An 18542-nucleotide genomic window follows, 5' to 3' on the forward strand; every position below is an offset into this window, starting at 1 on the left:
GAGAACTTTCATAGTGACTTTAATGCCCTTAATCATCTATTAAGGTATTTCTTTCATCTTTCTATAAAGACCCCTTTTGCATCTCTCATCACCTCTTGGACCATTTTGTTTTCGTCGTGCCTGAAGTCGCAGTGAAACTGATGAACCACATAGTCTTCGGCCATTTGTTATTCTGAAGGTGGCAGATTAAAACAAATCTCATTAAGAGAGCCAGCTTCTCTGGCATCATAGTTTTATTTATAGCTGCAAGCCTGACATTTATCGAGCACTTAATACGTGCCTGGCCCTGGGTTAAGCACTTATGTGTATTATCATATGCAATCCTCATTATGAAATAGGAAGTTCCTATTGGACGGAGACAGGCCCTATGGCTAACCCTAATTTATTTATGAGTCTAGAGTGACTCTAAAAGGCTGTCATTTTCTCAAGGTCACACAGCAAGGGGATTGGACTTGAACCCCACCCAGTGTCACCTTCAGTCTTGTCCTCTCCACTAGTAACTGTCTGCTGAGTACCCAGTACCGAGCCTGGCACAGGTTCAGGATGCTCTCTCCCCAGACACATTCAGATTAGAAGCTGAATGAAGGTTCTTTCTAATGATTCTGGTGAAGTTTCTACAGGGTACCCTCTGAGGGTCTCTACCCTGAGATGGCTGTCTGCGGTCAGGTCTGGAAGAAAAGCCAGTCCCTTGCCCTCCTCACTCTGACACCTCAGCCTTCTGGGTGGGAAGTAAAATGCACTCTCTGTAGAAACTTGGCACCTTAGGGCTATGATCTGCTTCGATTTCAATTCCTTGGCACGGGACCCAGGCATCACTGTACCGCTAACCTCCCCACCTCCCTCCAAATCTGATCGTGTGACTCTCACGCATCAAACCTTTCCTTGTTTCCCAGGGCCTGCAGGAACAAGTCAAGAGTTTTAAGCATTGAAGACACGCATATCTCCAGCCTAAGCAAATGCCACCATCTTCTAATTAGCCTCTGGGCCTTGACTCTTGCCCCTGTAGAACTCGCTATCCACTTCAGAGTAAGAGTGAGATCTCCAAACTACAAATACAATCCTATTACACCCCTGCTGAGAAGTGTGCAATGGCTGTGCATCATGTAAGACTAACATCCAAACTTTGTTCACCCTCACCAGCCACATCTATGTGATCCAGAGTTTCCTGACCTTGTCTCCTACCAGGTTTTCACTTTTGTATTAAATGTTGCCATGCTATCCTCTCTGTTCTTCAGCAAGTTGAAAATTTCTTAGAAACACTTTCTTCTTTAGGTCTGATTCCCTCGCCATTGACCTGCCTCCACTCAAAATCACCTCCTTAAAAACAACCAATGCCATGGCACTGCCTTGTTACGCCTCTGTCTGTAGTGCCAGCATCTCGTAGGGGTGCTGGTTTATGTCCTAGCTGCTCTACTTCTGATCCAAGCTTCCTGCTTACGATCTGGGAAAGCAGTAGGCGATGGCTCAGGTCCTTGGTACCTTGCTCCCATGTGTGAGACCTGGAGGAGGTTTCTGGCTCCTAGTTTTGGATTGGCTCAGCTCTGACCAGTGTAGCCATTTGAGAAGCGCACGAGCAATTAGAGGACCCCTCTCCATGTCTCTCCTTTCTGTAACTCTACTGTTTAAATAAAAACAACAACAACAAAACTCAAATAAAAACTAAAAATACATCTAACTATCATACTGTATAGGAAATACACTACTATGAATATATCCACTCCTCTCCCCCCCATGAAATCAACATGTCAAAGAGCTGTCTGTACTCCCATGTTGATTACAGCATTATTCACAATAGCTGGGAAACAGAAACAACTTAAGTACCTCTCAACTGACAATGTGATGACACAACAGAATATGACCCAACTCCGAAAAGGATGAAATCCTATCATTCGCCACAACATAGACGGAACTGGAGGTTATCACATGAAGGAAGCCGGGGTGGAAAAACAGATGTTGCAGGGTGCTGCTCAGACATGGAACCTGAAACAGTGGATCTCATGCAACTTGAGAGTAGAAGAGTAGCTACCAGACCCTGAGGGAGAGCAGGGGGAAAGAGAAGGGATGGAGAAAAAGCTGATAGCTGCTGGGCTGAGTTGCTAAGAACTAACTCAGAAACGAGCTCTGGTGTTTTACTGCACAGTCGATAACTAGAGGCCATACTTATGTACCGTCGATTTAGAAAAAGTCAGAAGAAAGGATTTTGAAACTTTTCACCACAAAGAAATGATAAACGTTTGAGGAACCTGGTCCATTTACCCTGGACTGAAATTGAACAATGCATACAAGTATCAAAACATGGTACTCCATAAGTAAAAAATCACCTCCTTGGAATTCCCACGCCCAGCCATGCTACCTAAAAAGCAATCCTTTCACTCCTGACATGGGTCATATCTTACGACACTGTTGGATTATTGTTTTTCACAATATTTATCACTTTATACATTTTTTTTATTTTAGCTACTTGTATGCTTACCTGCCCTACTCCTCTCCTAAAATGTAAGTTCTTTAAGACCTGGGAACCCATCTGTGGTGCTCATCTCTGTGTTCTTGTAGTGCTTGGCAAATAGACAGATTTTGATTTACTGAACTATCTAACGCAACTAAAGGCTCTAAACGGTATGGTATTACACCCCTGCTTCCCACAGTGAGTCTACTGCTATTTTTTTCACTTTCTACCACTTGTCCATCCTTCTGCTTTTAGCACCCTTGATTGACTCTAAAGATTCACTCCCTTACCCAACTCCCAGTCAATGTGGGTTAAGGTGAAGTTGGTTGCAATGGTTTGTATGGCACTACTAGTGTCTCTCCAGTGGTTTGTTTGTTAAGTATTTAGCCCCAAAATCTTGTGTTAATGGTTCTAAGAAGGGGAAAACTATGCAATTACGGTGATTAAGAGACAGGCCTATAGGAGATCCTTGGATCACTGAGGAACATTTACTTAGACCATAATTCTGATTGGCCCAGCCATTCTGTTTCCTTTCTCTGTTGGCACTACACCAGATGCTCGAGCGACAAATTCACTCAATCTTAAACTGTGAACCTCTAAAACAAGAAACCAAATCAGTCTCCCATTATAAATGGCTTATCTTGGGTATTTTTCTTATGGTAGCAAAAAGCTAGGACTTTGCTCTTCTTCCATATGTGTTCGAGGATGGAAACCAGACCCAAGTTAATGAATTCTACTTTCTGTCCAGTGCGATGTGTCCAGCTGCATATGCACTGAATAGACCATTGCGAAACCCGCCCAGAAACAACTGCTAGACCTGTTGATGGAGAGACATCTTATTTCTTTTGGATTGCTCAGCTGGTGAGAAGCAAGAGCTCTGGGCATGTGACAATAGACCCAGCCTCAGGATGTGGCCATGACAGGCAAGACTGAGCAGAAAGAGACAAATCCCAGCAGCCAGTTTTTAGGGCTGTGGATCCACTTATGCCTGAGCACCTCTGATTTGATATTTTGAAGTTAAACACACTGATTGATTAGTTTGCTGTATATATTTTGAGTTAAATCAACTGTGGCTGGAAGCTTCAAGATCAACAGATGACTTCCCTAATTTCATTTCTTCTCATTTGAACAAATTAAGAAGTGTGTTCATTTGCTCAAGTTGCAAAGGGATGAAATACATTAAAGAGTCTATTTTTGTCATGTAGTACAAATTTGGAAGATAAGTAGTCACGTCCTGGAATGGTGGTTTCACAGCACTCTTAAAGACTCAGACTTTAGTTTGAACTTATGCCCTTAAGTAGCAAGACAACTGGTTTACCTCCAGTATGAAGTCCTCGCTGCAGGCAGGAAGAAACCAAAGGTCAAAAGGCACCACATACATTCTAGCAAGATCTGACTCCCTTGAAGAAGAGTCTCAGAAAACCCACAGAACAGCTTTTTCTCCTAATTTGTTCTTGTGGTGTAATGTATGTTCCATAACATTAGCCACATTCACCATTTTAAGTGTGCAGTTCAGTGTCATCACATTTCCGATAGTGTACTATTGCCATGACTTCTGAGTTTGCTTGTAGACCTAACAACACTTCAGTAACCATGAAGAAATTCCTTTTCCCTCTTCTTTCAGCACCCCTGAGAACCTCTAATTACTTTGTTTCTATGCAGTTGCCTGTTCTAGTTGCCTGATCAGGGTGAATCGTATAGCATTTGTCCTTCAGGGTCTGGTTTGTTTCACCTAACATTTATGCCTTGAGGACTTGCCCTCTGTGGGGACATGTGTCCACCTTTCCTTCCCTCTTGTGGCTGCACAATACGTGAATATGCAGCATTGGGTTTATCTATTCCTCTGTTGGTGGACTGCTGGGTTATTTCCAGCTTTTTTACTGTTATCCACACAACAACTTTTTATTATATTTCATTGGTCAGAAATCTTGTCTCCAGGCCATCTTTCTTTTTAGGGAAGAAAGGAAGGTGCAATTTTCTTTTACTTAGAAAAAAAGAGTGTTCCTAGTCACAATAGGAACTTTGATGGTAATAAAAGAAGGAAGGCTATTGGGTCAGCGAGTGCAAGTTTCTATAATGATCACTCCTTTGGCAGCAAGTGTCCTTTTATATGTATCATACCTGCATGTTTTCCCAAAAGACACCACCCCAAAATTGTGTCTGTTAGACAGGTAGGATTTCTAGGTAGTTCTTTGATACATTCAGATGCAACGCTTCATGGTCTAAGCCAAAAGACAACTGACAGTCATCCCTCAAAATCTACAGGGAGATTGACTCTGGGGCCACAAAGAATACCAAGCCTGTGGGTGATCAAGTCTCTTATATTAATGGTGTTGTGTTTGCACAGACCCCATGCAGTCCCCCGAGAGGATTAAGTATTAGCTTAATAAACATATGTACTATGTCATACATTGTTATTCTGTTTAGGGGACAATGAGACAAAAAAATGTACATGTTTTTCAGCACAGATATAATTTTTAAAAATTCTATCTCCAGTTTTTGGAATACATAGATGTGGAACCCATGGACATAGAGGGCAGACCGTACTTGCTAACAGCACTCCCCATTATTCAACAGTGCAGAAGGAACCTGAAAACCAATAAGAACCCCTCTGAAAAGACACACAGCAGTTATGGCGAATTAGAAATGATCATCTAAGCAGCAACTACAAAAATTCTCTCTCCTGAGGATAGAAAAAAGTTTCCTGGCTTGAAAAAATCTGTTCCTCTGTCATGGAAAAAATTACTTTCCAGTGTTCTCCTTTTGGCCTTCTAGAAGGTTCTTCTTTTCCCATTCATTTCCTGGACTCATTTGAGCTAGAACTTGAGTTTGGGCTCAGGAACGTTTCAAACTGCTGAGGGACGTAATAGTCACAAGCTTGGGTATTCACTGAGCAAGGTAGCTTCTCCTCAAAAGTGAATAGTTCAGGGCCTGGCAGGGTAGCCTAGCGGCTGAAGTCCTCACCTTGCACGCGCGGGGATCTCATATGGGCACCAGTTTGTATTCCTGCAGCTCCACTTCCCATCCAGTTTCCTGCTTGTGGTCTGGGAAAGTAGTTGAGCATGGCCCAAAGCCTTGGGACCCTGCACCCGTGTAGCAGACCCGGAAGAGGCCCCTGGCATCGGATCGACTCAGCTCCTAATGTGGCAGCTGCTTGGGGAGTGAATCAATGGGCATAAGATCGTCCTCTCTGTATATCTGCCTTCCCAATAAAAATATGCAAGTCTTTTAAAAAAGTGAATAGTTGGGGCCCGGCACAGTGGCCTAGAGGCTAAAGTCCTCGCCTTGAACACACCAGGATCTTATATGGGCACCGGTTCTAATCCTGGCAGCCCTGCTTCCCATCCAGCTCCCTATTTGTGGCCTGGGAAAGCAGTCGAAGACAGCTCAAAGCCTTGGGATCCTGCACCCGCCTGGGAAACTTGGAGGAAGTTCCTGACTCCTGGCTTCAGATCGGTACAGTACTGGCCATTGTGGTCACTTGGGGAGTGAATCATTGGATGGAGGATCTTCCTCTCTGTTTCTTCTCCTCTCTGTATATATCTGACTTTGCAATAAAAAAAGTTTAAATATTTTCAAGTAAGAGTCTGCACAACCTAATCTCTTGTCTGGATATAATATTCAAGCATGAAGAATCTGCTGCATGAACCCTACCTGGCACTCCAGGCTTACGCTTATTGCAGTTCTTTCGTTTCTTCAATCACAGGCCAAGGCTTTGAACAGACTGGTTCAGCTATCTAGAACATTGTGTCCTTTGCTGTCCCTTGGCTGTTCATCCCTAACACTTCAGTTTGCACAGAAGCTCCTCTGTGAAGCTTTCTTCAATGATCCCTTTGCAACATGAATTGCCTCAACCTGCACGTCCCTTCCCACCACATCGACCAATCCTTGTCTTGCAAGGAGTTCCCTGAGCACAGAGCCAGAGGCATGGGTTAGCTGCACAAAATACACTGAGTGAGTGATGGGTAGCTAAAACTCCCCAGGGAAGCAGGGCAAAGGTGATTCTCCAGTGGCAGATTTCCTGGAGGGCAGTATTAGTATCCCCTGCCCCTTTGAGGATTCACTAAAAATGAGTATTTGCAAAAACCACCACTCTTGAAAACTCCAGGGGTGGAACCCAGGCATCTGCCACTTAGCAAATCTTTCAGGAAATGCCAATGCCACCTGCTGTGGTTGAGGACCACAGGGAAAAGCGATAAACACAAATGCGGACAAACACCCATTAGACTCTGCTGACCAGCACTGTTCCTGCCTCTGGAGAGAGCACAGCCTTTGCCACACATGTCTGCCACCCATCAGCTGCAGGCTGCTCCTGGGGGAGGGACTTGTCGTTGCTTAGAACTGAGGCAGCCTCCGTCAGCTGAGAGCATTTCCTCCAGAAGAGAGAGCTATGGCTCAGGGAGGACTGGGGACTGGAAGTGCACCTGCGGAGTGTGCAATCAGCCGACTCTTTCACTCTTGTTATTTGTTCAGTTATCTCTCCCCTCTCTGGCCGACTGAGTTCCAGGTTATCAAGAACAATGTGTCTCTTGCTTATTAAGGACTCACTGCGACCTATCACAGGTGTGAAATTTAATGGGTATTTATGCATTTTGCTTATTTAAAATACTAATTGAGCGCCTGATATTTCCTAGGCACTGTTCTGGGGAATTTCTATTTATTTATTTTTGAAAAGCAGAGTGACAGAGAGAAAGAGACAGAGAGTTCCCATCTGTTGATTTACTCTCCCAGTGCACACAATGGCCTTGATTGGTTTAAGCCAAAGCCGGGGGCTAAAAACCTCAGTGTGAGTCTCTCCTGGATGTGCTACATGCCTCCCAGGGTGAGAACTTAGCATGCACACAGATACATAGGACAGTGTTGGATATTGGCCAATGCTATGCAGAAAAAGAAGGGGGCAGAGAGGTTTGGGGTAGTACTTCAGAAAGAGTCATTAGAGAATTGTCTGAGGTGATATTTGAGCCGAGCTCTACATAAAATGAGTGTTTGAACCTAAGAAGTGGCAGTGGATTTTATGTAATTTAAACCTTATTTAAGTGCCCGGCAGCGTGGCCTAGTGGCTAAAGTCCTCACCTTGAGCAAGCTAGGATCCCATATGGGCTCCGGTTCTAATCCCGGCAGCCCTGCTTCCCATCCAGCTCCCTGCTTGTGGCCTGGGAAAGCAGTCGAGGACGGCCCAAAGCCTTGGGACCCTGCACCCACGTGGGAGACCTGAAAGAGGTTCCTGGATCCTGGCTTCGGATCGGCATAGGATCTTTCTTCTTCCTGGGAAGCAGGATGCAGACAATAGCTGAAGTTGGTGGGGTTCCAGCAACATCTTCTAAGAGCTCCACCATCTTCTGAGCACTCCACACCTTGCCATATCATCTTCTCATCAAAGATTATGTTGTACTGCTAATCCAGTGAGAGTCAATAAAGCACTCTACAACTGGATCGTGTAGACTTGCCATAGTGTGGCCTTCCTCTTTCTCTAAGAAATGACCATTCTTTCTTCTCCAACACACAAAGGCTAGCCCACATGTAACTTTGCGCTACATGACCCTGTCGCCCTGACCACCACTGATTAGGCCAGGATGTAGCACATGACATGAACTAGGCCTATTGGGTGGACTCTTCCGGAAAGTCCGAGCATGGGTGACCTGAAAGAAGTTCCTGGCTCCTGGCTTTGGATTGAGCTCAGCTCCAGCCATTGTGGCCACTTGGGGAGTGATCCAGCACAGGGAGAACTTTTCTCTCTGCCTCTCCTCTCTATAAATCTGATTTGCCTTTCCAGTAAAAAAATAAATCTTGAAAAAATAAAGAAAGAAAACATAGTTCCATCAGTCAGGAAAGGGTGCTGTCAATCTCGAGTCCCACGATGATCTGGTGAAAGAGCCCTCTGGTGGTGGAAACTAGCACTTTTGTCCCAGCTGAGAAGCACTCAGGTACACACCTACACAACCAATTGAATGGCAAGATGAGATCACCCCCTGGTAAGTGAGAAGGCATCCACAGGTGTTAACTGCTGGCTTCCCTGTCTCTGCACCCACTCTAGTCAGGCATTTGAGCTTGTTCCACTTGCAAGCTCAAGACTTTCCACGCTCCGTGATAGCCTTGACTTTGGACAGGACATACAAAAGATGACCTCGCCAGGTCAAAATCTCAGGATAAAGCTCCGTTCTTCTAACTTGTGTCCCTTTATCCTCTTTACAAAAATTACTCACGTTCATGTGCCTGAGCTCCCTGCCTATTGACCTCACAATCATACATGAATACTTAATTCTATCTGGACCTCCCAGGCATCCACCCTGCATGTCTGGGCTTATATTATAGAGCTGAGGGAGTGGAGATGGAGCCACTTCCATTCTACTGTGATTCTGGGAAATGGGTGATTGGACCCCTCTCTCCCTAAGGCCAAGCACATCTGGCTTCCATTGACACAGCCTTCCTTTGAGAAGACTCTCCTTGTTCCTACTGGAGTAAGAGAAGAATCAAATAAATCCTGGAATGGCTATTTAAATCATTACCAATTAGTTCATGCTATTTATGTGTCAGAAAGTGGGTAAGGGAAATTTCAATCGTTCATTAACTCCTCCCAGGCAAGAGCAACTTCATTTCGATGTTACACATAGCTTTTTCCATAAAATGCAAAAATAATCAAAGCAGGAACTTCATTGAGAAGCAAATTTTCTTTTAAAGAATAATGACTTGTAGGAGACCTTATCCATTTATCTCCAGCCTCTCTTGTCAATTTTCTGGAATCTTATTTATATGCTTCATTTCAGATACAGAAAATTTTTCAGAACAACCATGCCACATGTACAAGCCACAAACAACTTGAATATAGGTGTGTGTACCTACATGTTAGAGATTACACTATATTTACACAGCTGTGAGCACCCACACATGCATATAGCTGTATATTTATGGCAAACAAATTCACATAGCCCACAGTGTATGCACCTGCTTTACATCCACAACAAATTGAAGGCATTTAGAGCTCCTAGTTGAGCGAAGCACAGGTAAACATTCAAATTCAATCATACTTTAACTGCTGATACAATGCGTGTGCACCAAGAACCAAGACTTCAAATACGTACAATCCTAGAATAAAAGTAGCCAGGTCCCTGGGAAGTTGTGAACTGCACTGGAGAGCTCTTCAACACATTGTTGCTACTCAGTCCTCTGGATAGGAGCTCTCAGCCAGAGAGCTGGAGATGGTGCCAGGGGAGTATGTGTGTCGACATTTACCTCCATTCTATTTTAATCCAGTTAAATCACATCCAAAGATGACAGTTGGTTGTGGGCAACCACATTGAAGAGACTGTGCAAGCAACCCAAGAACCCTCAGTTCCCAACACTTGACCTTTGCACATAGACCACATTGTGCAACAAGAAAAAGTAAATCACAGGGATTATCCTGTGCACTGTCTTTAGTCTACTCAGGGTGCTCACATATGTGCTAGCATCTGTAGTAACAAAAAGCTGGGTTAAAGGTTTGCATTTTGCAATATTGCCTAACTCCAAGGAAGGGAGTTTTCAAGCGTATAGTGGCATTTGACCTTCTTGGTGGTCAGATTCAGACACCGTATGAACATACCAAGGACCTTTGGAAGGAATCTAACATTCTCAGTGGCTTTCCCACCATGACTCCATCACACCTTCCAAGACAGAAGTGTTAAAATATGTGTAGTGTAGCCAGAGATAAAAAAAAAAATTTCATAGCCCTTTAACCCAAAGACCCACACATGGGTTCGGAAGGTCCAAATCCAGGCAACTCCTTGTGTCTTAAAAATATATAATCTTGTGTCTATGCACAGTTCCGGGTTTGATCTGAGCATGTTGTCTCCAGTGTAGGGCAGAGCTCTAGAGAAAGCAGGGTAGACATATTGGTTTGTTTTCTGGGGAACCAAATTGAGGCAGACAGTGCACAGATGTGCTTGCGGTAACACTTTCTGCTCGCCCAAGTGAGCCACGGAACCATCATCCTGAGCCGCCGGCCCCTTTAAGAAGACTCGGTCTTCAGGGTCTTCTGTCTCCCCACGGGCACCAGCGGCGCCCCGCAGCTAACGGCAAACTTGTCTGGCTCCTGAGAGGGTTGTGGGGGGGGGGCGTTGATTGGCGAAGACTGCTCGGGGTGGGCGCCGAGAGCGCGCCAGAGCACGCTGCGGGCTTCCTTCCCCTTCCCCTTTCTTTAACCCTTCCCGGGGTGGAGGGACAGGGCAATGCTGCAGCGCCCAGCAGCCGGAGCTCTGACAGCTCTAGGTTCAACGAAACTTTGCACGGAGCGTGGGCTTGACTAGGCAGTCAATCCAGTCGGCTGGCTTTGGAACGGACGAAGAAAGGGTGCAAAAAGGACAGGCCCTTTCAGCACCCCGGATATTTAGGTCCGGGCACTTGCCAGGCTAGGGTGCAGCGGCAAGAGAGTGCTGTCCCTTTAGCACCGCAGAGGCTGGGACGACAGGCGGGAGGACAGACCAAAAGCTATCCGTTCCGCACCACGGAGCCAGGGCAACAGGCGGGGAGCTGTCCCTTCCGCACCACGGAGCCAGGGCAACAGGCGGGGAGCTGTCCCTTCCGCACCACGGAGCCAGGGCTACAGGCGGGAGCTGTCCCTTCAGCACCACGGCTCTCTGCCCTCAGAGGAAAGCGCTCGGCCCCCGCCCCAGGACAGTCTTTTCTCCAGTTTGAGCGGGGGTGTCGGGAGCAGGCGGAGAGCTTTCCTGGGAGGCTGGGGAAGCAGTGAACACTTCTCAGCGACTCGCCTCCTAGCAGTGCTATTTTTTGCCATCCGCCCTCACCCCCCAGCACATGCGCTCGCACACGCACGCACACACACACATACACACACACGCACGCACGCACACAGACCTCTCTGGATGTCTTTGCCTTGAATCTCCCGGGGCTGTAACGAGCCAGGCACATTTCAAACCAAGCTGACAGCCCTAAGCTTGGGAGCCATGCCCTGCACGGACTCTCGTCACTACCGAGCTCCTGAGGAATGAAAGGAACCCGGGGACTCTCAGAAGGCAGCAGTGATGTGGACCAACCCCCTGGAGCCCGCACCCTTCAGAGGGCCATAGGTGATTCGGGGAACTGGAGAGAGCTCCAGACAGGAAAGCCTAGATTCTCCAAAGTCTCTGTGGATGCCGACAAAAAAGAGACAGGAATTTTTGGAAGAGCGTGCTCTAGGTTAACCAGCTGCAGAGCGATTTTCCCTCCGACACTGAGTCTCCCCCTTCAACCCCCAGCGTCCAGAGTACCATGAAGAATTATGAGGATGTGTGACAGAGGTATCCAGATGTTGATCACCACTGTGGGAGCCTTCGCAGCTTTTAGTTTAATGACCATTGCAGTGGGCACGGACTACTGGTTATATTCCAGAGGTGTGTGCAGGACTAAATCTACAAGTGATAATGAAACCAGCAGGAAGAATGAAGAAGTAATGACCCATTCGGGGCTGTGGAGGACCTGCTGCCTAGAAGGTATTTACGAATTCCTCAATGGCTCTGAATAATCCAGTTTCTGATATTCTGGTGGGTGTTTGGGGGAGACGGGGGCAGTGATGGGAGAAGAGGAATAGTTCAAATGATTGCAGAGAATGTGCAGGTGTCCAGCCTCCATTCCCAGAGAGATTGATGCTGTGTAGGATAAAAGGTTTGAGTCTCGTTGTTTTTTTTTTTTTTTTTTTTTTTGGTACGAAGCTTCTTGAGATGAGATTTTTGTGGCATTCTAGCCAGCTTCTGCAGTTCAGAAAAAAAAAAAGTCTTCATATTCCAAATTCCTAGGTGTGTTATGAACTGCTTGGATCTTAGGTTTGAAGTGAGGTGTTTAACTCTGCTTGCCTGGCGTTTCAGTAGCTGGGGGAGGGAGAGTGGCCCACACCAGAAGGGAGGAGGGGAACCCTGACCTGAACTGTCACATTCTGAGCTTTTTTAAAATCTCAAATAGTCTTATCATTTTCTTTGAAGTTTGATCTAACTCAATATTTTCATGAACTTTCATTGCCAACTGGTGCCAGGATAGCATATGTCAACTCCCACCAGCACCCCACACATATTTTAATAAATCTTCCATAATAATACATATTTCATTATTTTGGATTTTTTAAAACATTAAATCTTGATGTTTGATATCCACCTGTCTTTATTCCTAAATCATCCCAGAATTCAACAAATATATTCCTGTGACATTTACATAATATTGGATATCCAAGAATTACAGCAAATCTGCTGAATTATAAAAAAATAAGAGAACTCATTCTAAATTATAATGAAGAGGGCAGATTAATATTAGCATATAAAGCCCCTGTAGAGTCTATCTCTTTTAACCTTGCTTTCACCATACCAAGAGTTGTTCTCAACATCACTGCTCAATGTGTGGATGTCATTGGGAGTAAACAGGAGGATTAAGGAGAAAACCAAAGCTTCTGAGAGCCTACAAGCTTGAGGGAAGTCACTGGATTAGAGGGGCAGGAGGGAGTTTTTACAGGCTCTTGAGGATCTCTGGAGCTTGTCATAGTGATAGGCAAGGAGATTTGGGCTTCCTGTATGCTCCTATTCCCTTCTTGCTGTTGGTTCTCCACACCTGCACTCCCACTGGCTGGCATACGTTAGAGCTTCTTAAGAACTTGTATTTATGTAAATCACTCAGGAAATCATGCTATGACATCACTTTCAAGTGTAATACTGCATCAGTCCCTGGCCTTGTTCCCATGTCCTGACTCTGAGCCACAGCTTGCTTGACGATAGCGCTACTACAATTGATTTTGCATCCAACACAGATTTGCAACTGGTGGTAAATTCAGATAGGAAAGGGCTACTTAAGATGCAACAAGGGTTATTAGAAGTCAGAAGACATGGGTAGTGCTACAAACTCTATGTGACCTTGGCTAAGATACCTCACCCTCTCCTGCTCTCAGTCCATCAACCTGGAAGTGATTATTTAGAATAGCATTCTCCAGAGCTCACACTGTATCCAGTGTATTGACAGAAATTCTGGAATAATTTTTGCCCAAATGCCAACAAGAATCAGCAAAAATTTGTGAGCATTTATCGTTGGGGATGTTTCAGCCATTTACCTTATGGAAGTTCTGTAATTCCCTTTCCTTTATTGAAATCAAGGAATCCAATGATTTTTTTTGTAAAATTATAACATGGCAGATGTTCAGATGTTCTAAAGGTGTCATAAAATATATGAGCCTCCTCTCAAACCAAGAAGGGTAATAATATGCATGCCATGTTTTAGTCATTCATAATTTTTTACCAAACCCAAGACCTGGAATGCACAAATAAATATCAGTTTTGATTTCCCCACTAAAGTGTGTGAAAAAATAAATGCATAAGAGTAGAAGTGAAATATAATATTCCTAGACCCTTACTTAGAATTTCTCAGCTGATGACTTCTCCATTTTTTAATGTCACCATATAAGAAATGGTGACCCTACCCAGGTATGCTATGGAATTAGTTACAGAGGTGAGAAATTAAGTAGAGAAGAAATTACTTGAATAGAAGATGTGTATTTGGGAAAGTAAAGTCTCTCTAGAAAATTTGTTGCAGTATCCATGCCATTTGGCCTGCCCTTTTAAAACATTTCTTTAAGTATTAAACACATTAAGATGCCCAAACACTAGTATATCATGGGAAAATTTTAACTATGTTACACACCCAGATAACCAGCATCTAGACAAGAATAGAAAACTTTGAAACCAAGGTTTTTCTTAATGTGCTAAAAATATTAGGTTTTCAAGAAATTTCCAGGAGTCTCTGATTTCTGCTTGAGCAAACACATGCAGCAGGCGGCATCCATCCTGGACATTTCCACCTCCTGCTAAAATGAAGACATGCAACCGTCTTCCATTTGACATCTCCTGCATACCCTCAAAGACTCAACACCCTCATTTTATGATCCCTTAGATGTCAAAGGATAACTGGGAAGTCTACTTCATTCTCCTTCTAGATGAAATTAGGAGAGGCAATTCCTCCATAATCTTTGAAGAGCCATGAGACGAAGTGCTACTATGTCTGGAAAGGATAGAATGCTCAGAAGGGACATGACATCTGTCTACAAACATCAGATGGGTTGTCAAATGGAAGGGAGATTTGAAATGTTGTATGTCACCTCCAGGGAGTATAAGTAGGAGATGGAGGAAGCAGGTTGAACCTCAGTATCACTATGGAGTAAATGTGGAATAGGAACATTTAAGAGATGATGAGTCCTCCATATATATTTTAGTACAAAAATGTTACATCATTAGTCTCAAACTGTACTACTCATCAGAAGCACATGAAGCATTCAAGAAAATAGATTACCCACACAGCCCCTGCTTCTGTAGCTCTTTGATAAAACTGGTATATTCTCCAAGTCCTCCAAGCAGTTACAATGGTAATGCCAAGGCATACTGAGTACTTGTAATAGATCTGGGATGACTAAGTGTGTTAAAAATGACCCTATCATTCAAATGAGAGAAAAATGCGTCCAGGTTTGATTTTTGTGGCCCTATGTTTAGTGTTCATGATGTGCTGAGAATGTTCCAAGAATTTGGGGGAAAATATAGCTCTTTCATCTCCAAAGGAGCTCAGTGATGTTGGTACAATTTTTACCCTCATTTTACAGGTGAGGAAACTGATCCCTGAAGAAGTTGCATAACTTGCTCAAGGTCACACATCTCAATTCAGCAGGCAAAACTCAACCTGAGCCATGCTGCTTCTGGGAGCCTTTGCTAGAGAATGTTAATTCATGCTCTCATGGATAGTTTGCAGCTGATACAAACATTAGCTCATTAGAATGCCTAGACACAGGATTTTTCCCCGCTATTCAGATGTCCCAGATCTCAGAACACCCAGCATGTCTATGTAACAACCACAGAGGTACGGGAGCCAGGAAGCCACCAACTTAGAAGCAGCAAAGGACACGCTTTGAATGAAAAAACAATCCACCTATGTAGAGACACCCACACTGAGCAATGAGGGCCTGACTCACTATCTTGAAAGCATGTGAGGCATTCACAGAGTAATGCCCCAACCTGCTACATGTTCTCAATGGCAGCGTTTGAATTTGAATGAGAACATGTTCAAGATGTGATTTTCTTGTTAAGAAAATCTTGGAGACTAAGGACAATCAAAATGTTATGTTAGACAGTGGAAGGCCACTGGCCAACTAGCAAAGAACACTAATCCCATTTCTATTACTATCAGGTGTGTGAATCAGGCATGTTATCTTCTCCTTTTTTGGATCTTTTTTGGACTTCAGTGTACCAAATTCTAAAACAAGATCTTCCGGGCGACAAGCATTAATTTAGTGGTTAGCTGCTGTTTAGGATCCTACATCCCATACCCAGGAAACTGGGTGCAAGTCCTGGCTCCACTTCCAAAATCAGCTTCTTGCTAATGCACACTGTGGAAGGTAGTAGATGACAGCTCAAGTATATGTGTCCTACCACCTATGTGAGAGTTCTGAATGGAGTTCTAGGTTCCTGACTTCTGCCTGGTCCATGTTTGGCTGTTGCGAGCATCTGGGAGAGAACCAGTAGAGGGAGTTTGTGTGTGTGTGTCTACTTTTAAAATAAACATAACAATTAAAAAATGAAATGAGAACTTTAAAAAGATGAAGCAATAACAAACACAGATGTCCTTCTGGACTAGGCAAGTTTCATACGAAATGTGAAGCTTTTGTTTTTCCGTTCTTTTAAATCAATGCTAGAATGGAGAAGACAATAGTATGCTCAAAAAGTAATGTTGTCATTGAAATGTGATTTCACTGGAGCAATAAGAAATGGTGGGGATCATAGCAGACTGGAACACTGGAGTTCCTTGCAGAAGACAGCTATAATTATCACTACTCCCACTTGGCTTGAATTTATGTTGGCCCTGGAGAGATGTCCACCAAATATGGTACAACATTTTTTTTAAAAAGTCTAATGTGAAATGTCTTCATTTTTACAATGTGAATAGTTCATGTGATTTTTTTTATTATAGAACCAGTCAAACCAAATCCATCTTGTACCTAAATTTGGCCCAGGGACTGCCAGTGTTGAGTTCTGAAAATTAATCAAATTTTACATTTAAAAAATTATTTTATTTTATTTTTATTTGAAAGCCAGAGTTACTTAAAGAAAGAGAGACAGATAGAGAGAGATCTTCCATCTGCTGGTTTACTCTCCAAATGGCCGCATTGGTGGGAGCTGGGCCAATCTGAAAGTCAGGAGACAGCAGGTTTTCTGGGTCTCCCACCTAGATGCAGGGGTCCAAGAACTTAAGACATCTTCCTGTTACTTTCCCAGAGCATAAGCAGGGAACCAGACCAGAAGTGGAGCACCTAGACACCATTTGGTGCCTATATGGGATGTTGGCACTGCAAAAGGTGGCTCAGCCTACAGTGCCATGACATCAATCCCAAATTTTAATATTTTTTATATGTGATTCTTGAATTCCTTTTTTTCAATTGATTAAAATTTTTTTCTGCCAAGAAAAGAAATCCCATTTAAGATTCTAGAATGAGGAACCTAAAATTACAGAGAATTTTTGAAAACTTGCTGCCTCTGCTACAGATGGGCCTACATGGCACCAAACATCTGGCTAGAAAACTGAAAAAAATTATCCAGTTATTAAAAGTTCCCCTTTATTTCCAAATCTCCAGATGGCTGATTTTTTCAGCCATATGGGGGGTTCCAGCTTTATTTATGTGTTCGAGAGCCTTCAGGGAAGCTGCAAAGATATGGCTGAGTATGGGGTGGGTGTTTCTTATGTGCCAAGGTCTGTGCTAAGAGCTTCCGCATATGGAACCCATATCCTTCCTCTCTCTCACCCCATGTCTACCAGCAGAATATATCCTCTATAGGAATGTGGATTCTTGTCTTGAGGCACTGCTATATACCTGGAACCATGAAATCAGTAGCATGTCATCATTTCTGCTCTTTGAGTCCCCAATTTAACACCTCCCCTGCCCATAGACATTGTGCAGAATGTTCTAGAGCTGTTAAACTCTCTTCCCTAAACCTGACCTTGTCTCTGTTCCTTTGCCTGTAACTCTTCATGCTCAGTCCTGAGCCCAAGACACCTAAGGAAATGAAAAATGAACTGCAGTGTTAAGTTGTGATAGATGGGAATGACCATGACCAGGGTTGAGGGGTGGCAGACTAAAGTCTGAGCATGACTCAAAGGCAGAAAAAAGATCATCTTTATGGCTGTTTTATTCTTCAGATTTTGAAATCTAACTCAAGTCTGCACCACCATGCCCACCCTAGCCCTCCCTGGGACCCAAGACCACAAAGCTACAGGGTCAAAATCAGAAGCAGCATGCACCATCCTGACCTTGCTCTGACCCTACAAAACCATTCATGCTGAAATGCTGGTTGTACATCCTACTGAATACTGAGCGTTTTGAACCTACTTATAGCTGTGCTATCTTGAATGGAGAAGATATGCTGCTGCTTTTTCTATCTCAGACTGGAACTACCTACCTTCTGATTCAGTGATTCCCTGATTCTATTTGAAGGAATGGGTGCCTTGAAGAAATGTTTATTTCATCATTTGCAACTGTATCTCCTGCCTTAGATTAAACACCAGTGACCTGTGTTCTGGCATGAGTGGTCAGTGTACACTCTTTGGTATGGGCAACTATACAAGCTTTGTCAAGAAAAAAAAATCAGAGAAGGAAATGACTGTTGTTTTGATGTTCTCAGAGATTGGTGAGCATCAGGTTTAACCAAGTGGTTATCTGATTCTCTGTGGCAACTCTTTGACTTATCTTTGACTACTGATTCAGGTCTAGTAACTGCATGGTTAGATGTTTGCTATAGAAAATTTGGGAAATGTACATACATTTTTCTTCAGTAGAAGTACATATGATATTTGCTCACTACAGGAGATAATCCCAAATACTGTGGATTTATTGTCTCCCCTCTAGGATATTAATCAGTTTTGTATCTAATGTAACCATCTTACTGCAGAATTTGCGTTCGCTGAAAGCAAATGGTAACAGTTTCCTTTGAACCAGTTTTGTCATTCTGATGGTTGTCTCACTGCTGAGTGGGATAAAGCTTGACATGAGCTCACTGTATTTTAGGAGAATTATGTTTTTAGCAATTTTGAAATTATACTTTGTCACACAGCAGTG

At 43.7% G+C, this 18542-nt stretch overlaps 1 protein-coding gene across 1 annotated transcript in view; it reads left to right on the plus strand.

Moving 5' to 3' along the window:
* The first annotated feature begins 10585 nt into the window (after positions 1-10585).
* The window catches only part of CACNG3 (calcium voltage-gated channel auxiliary subunit gamma 3), an 85372-nt gene continuing 77415 nt past the window's right edge, over positions 10586-18542 (plus strand). Inside the window, exon 1 of the mRNA XM_004586825.2 lies at positions 10586-11910. Coding sequence (XP_004586882.1) covers positions 11700-11910 — 211 coding nt within the window. The 5' untranslated portion in view covers positions 10586-11699. The remainder of the gene's footprint in view (positions 11911-18542) is intronic.

This window comes from Ochotona princeps, chromosome 24, assembly GCF_030435755.1.
Source record: "Ochotona princeps isolate mOchPri1 chromosome 24, mOchPri1.hap1, whole genome shotgun sequence".
NCBI classification, from domain to species: domain Eukaryota; kingdom Metazoa; phylum Chordata; class Mammalia; order Lagomorpha; family Ochotonidae; genus Ochotona; species Ochotona princeps.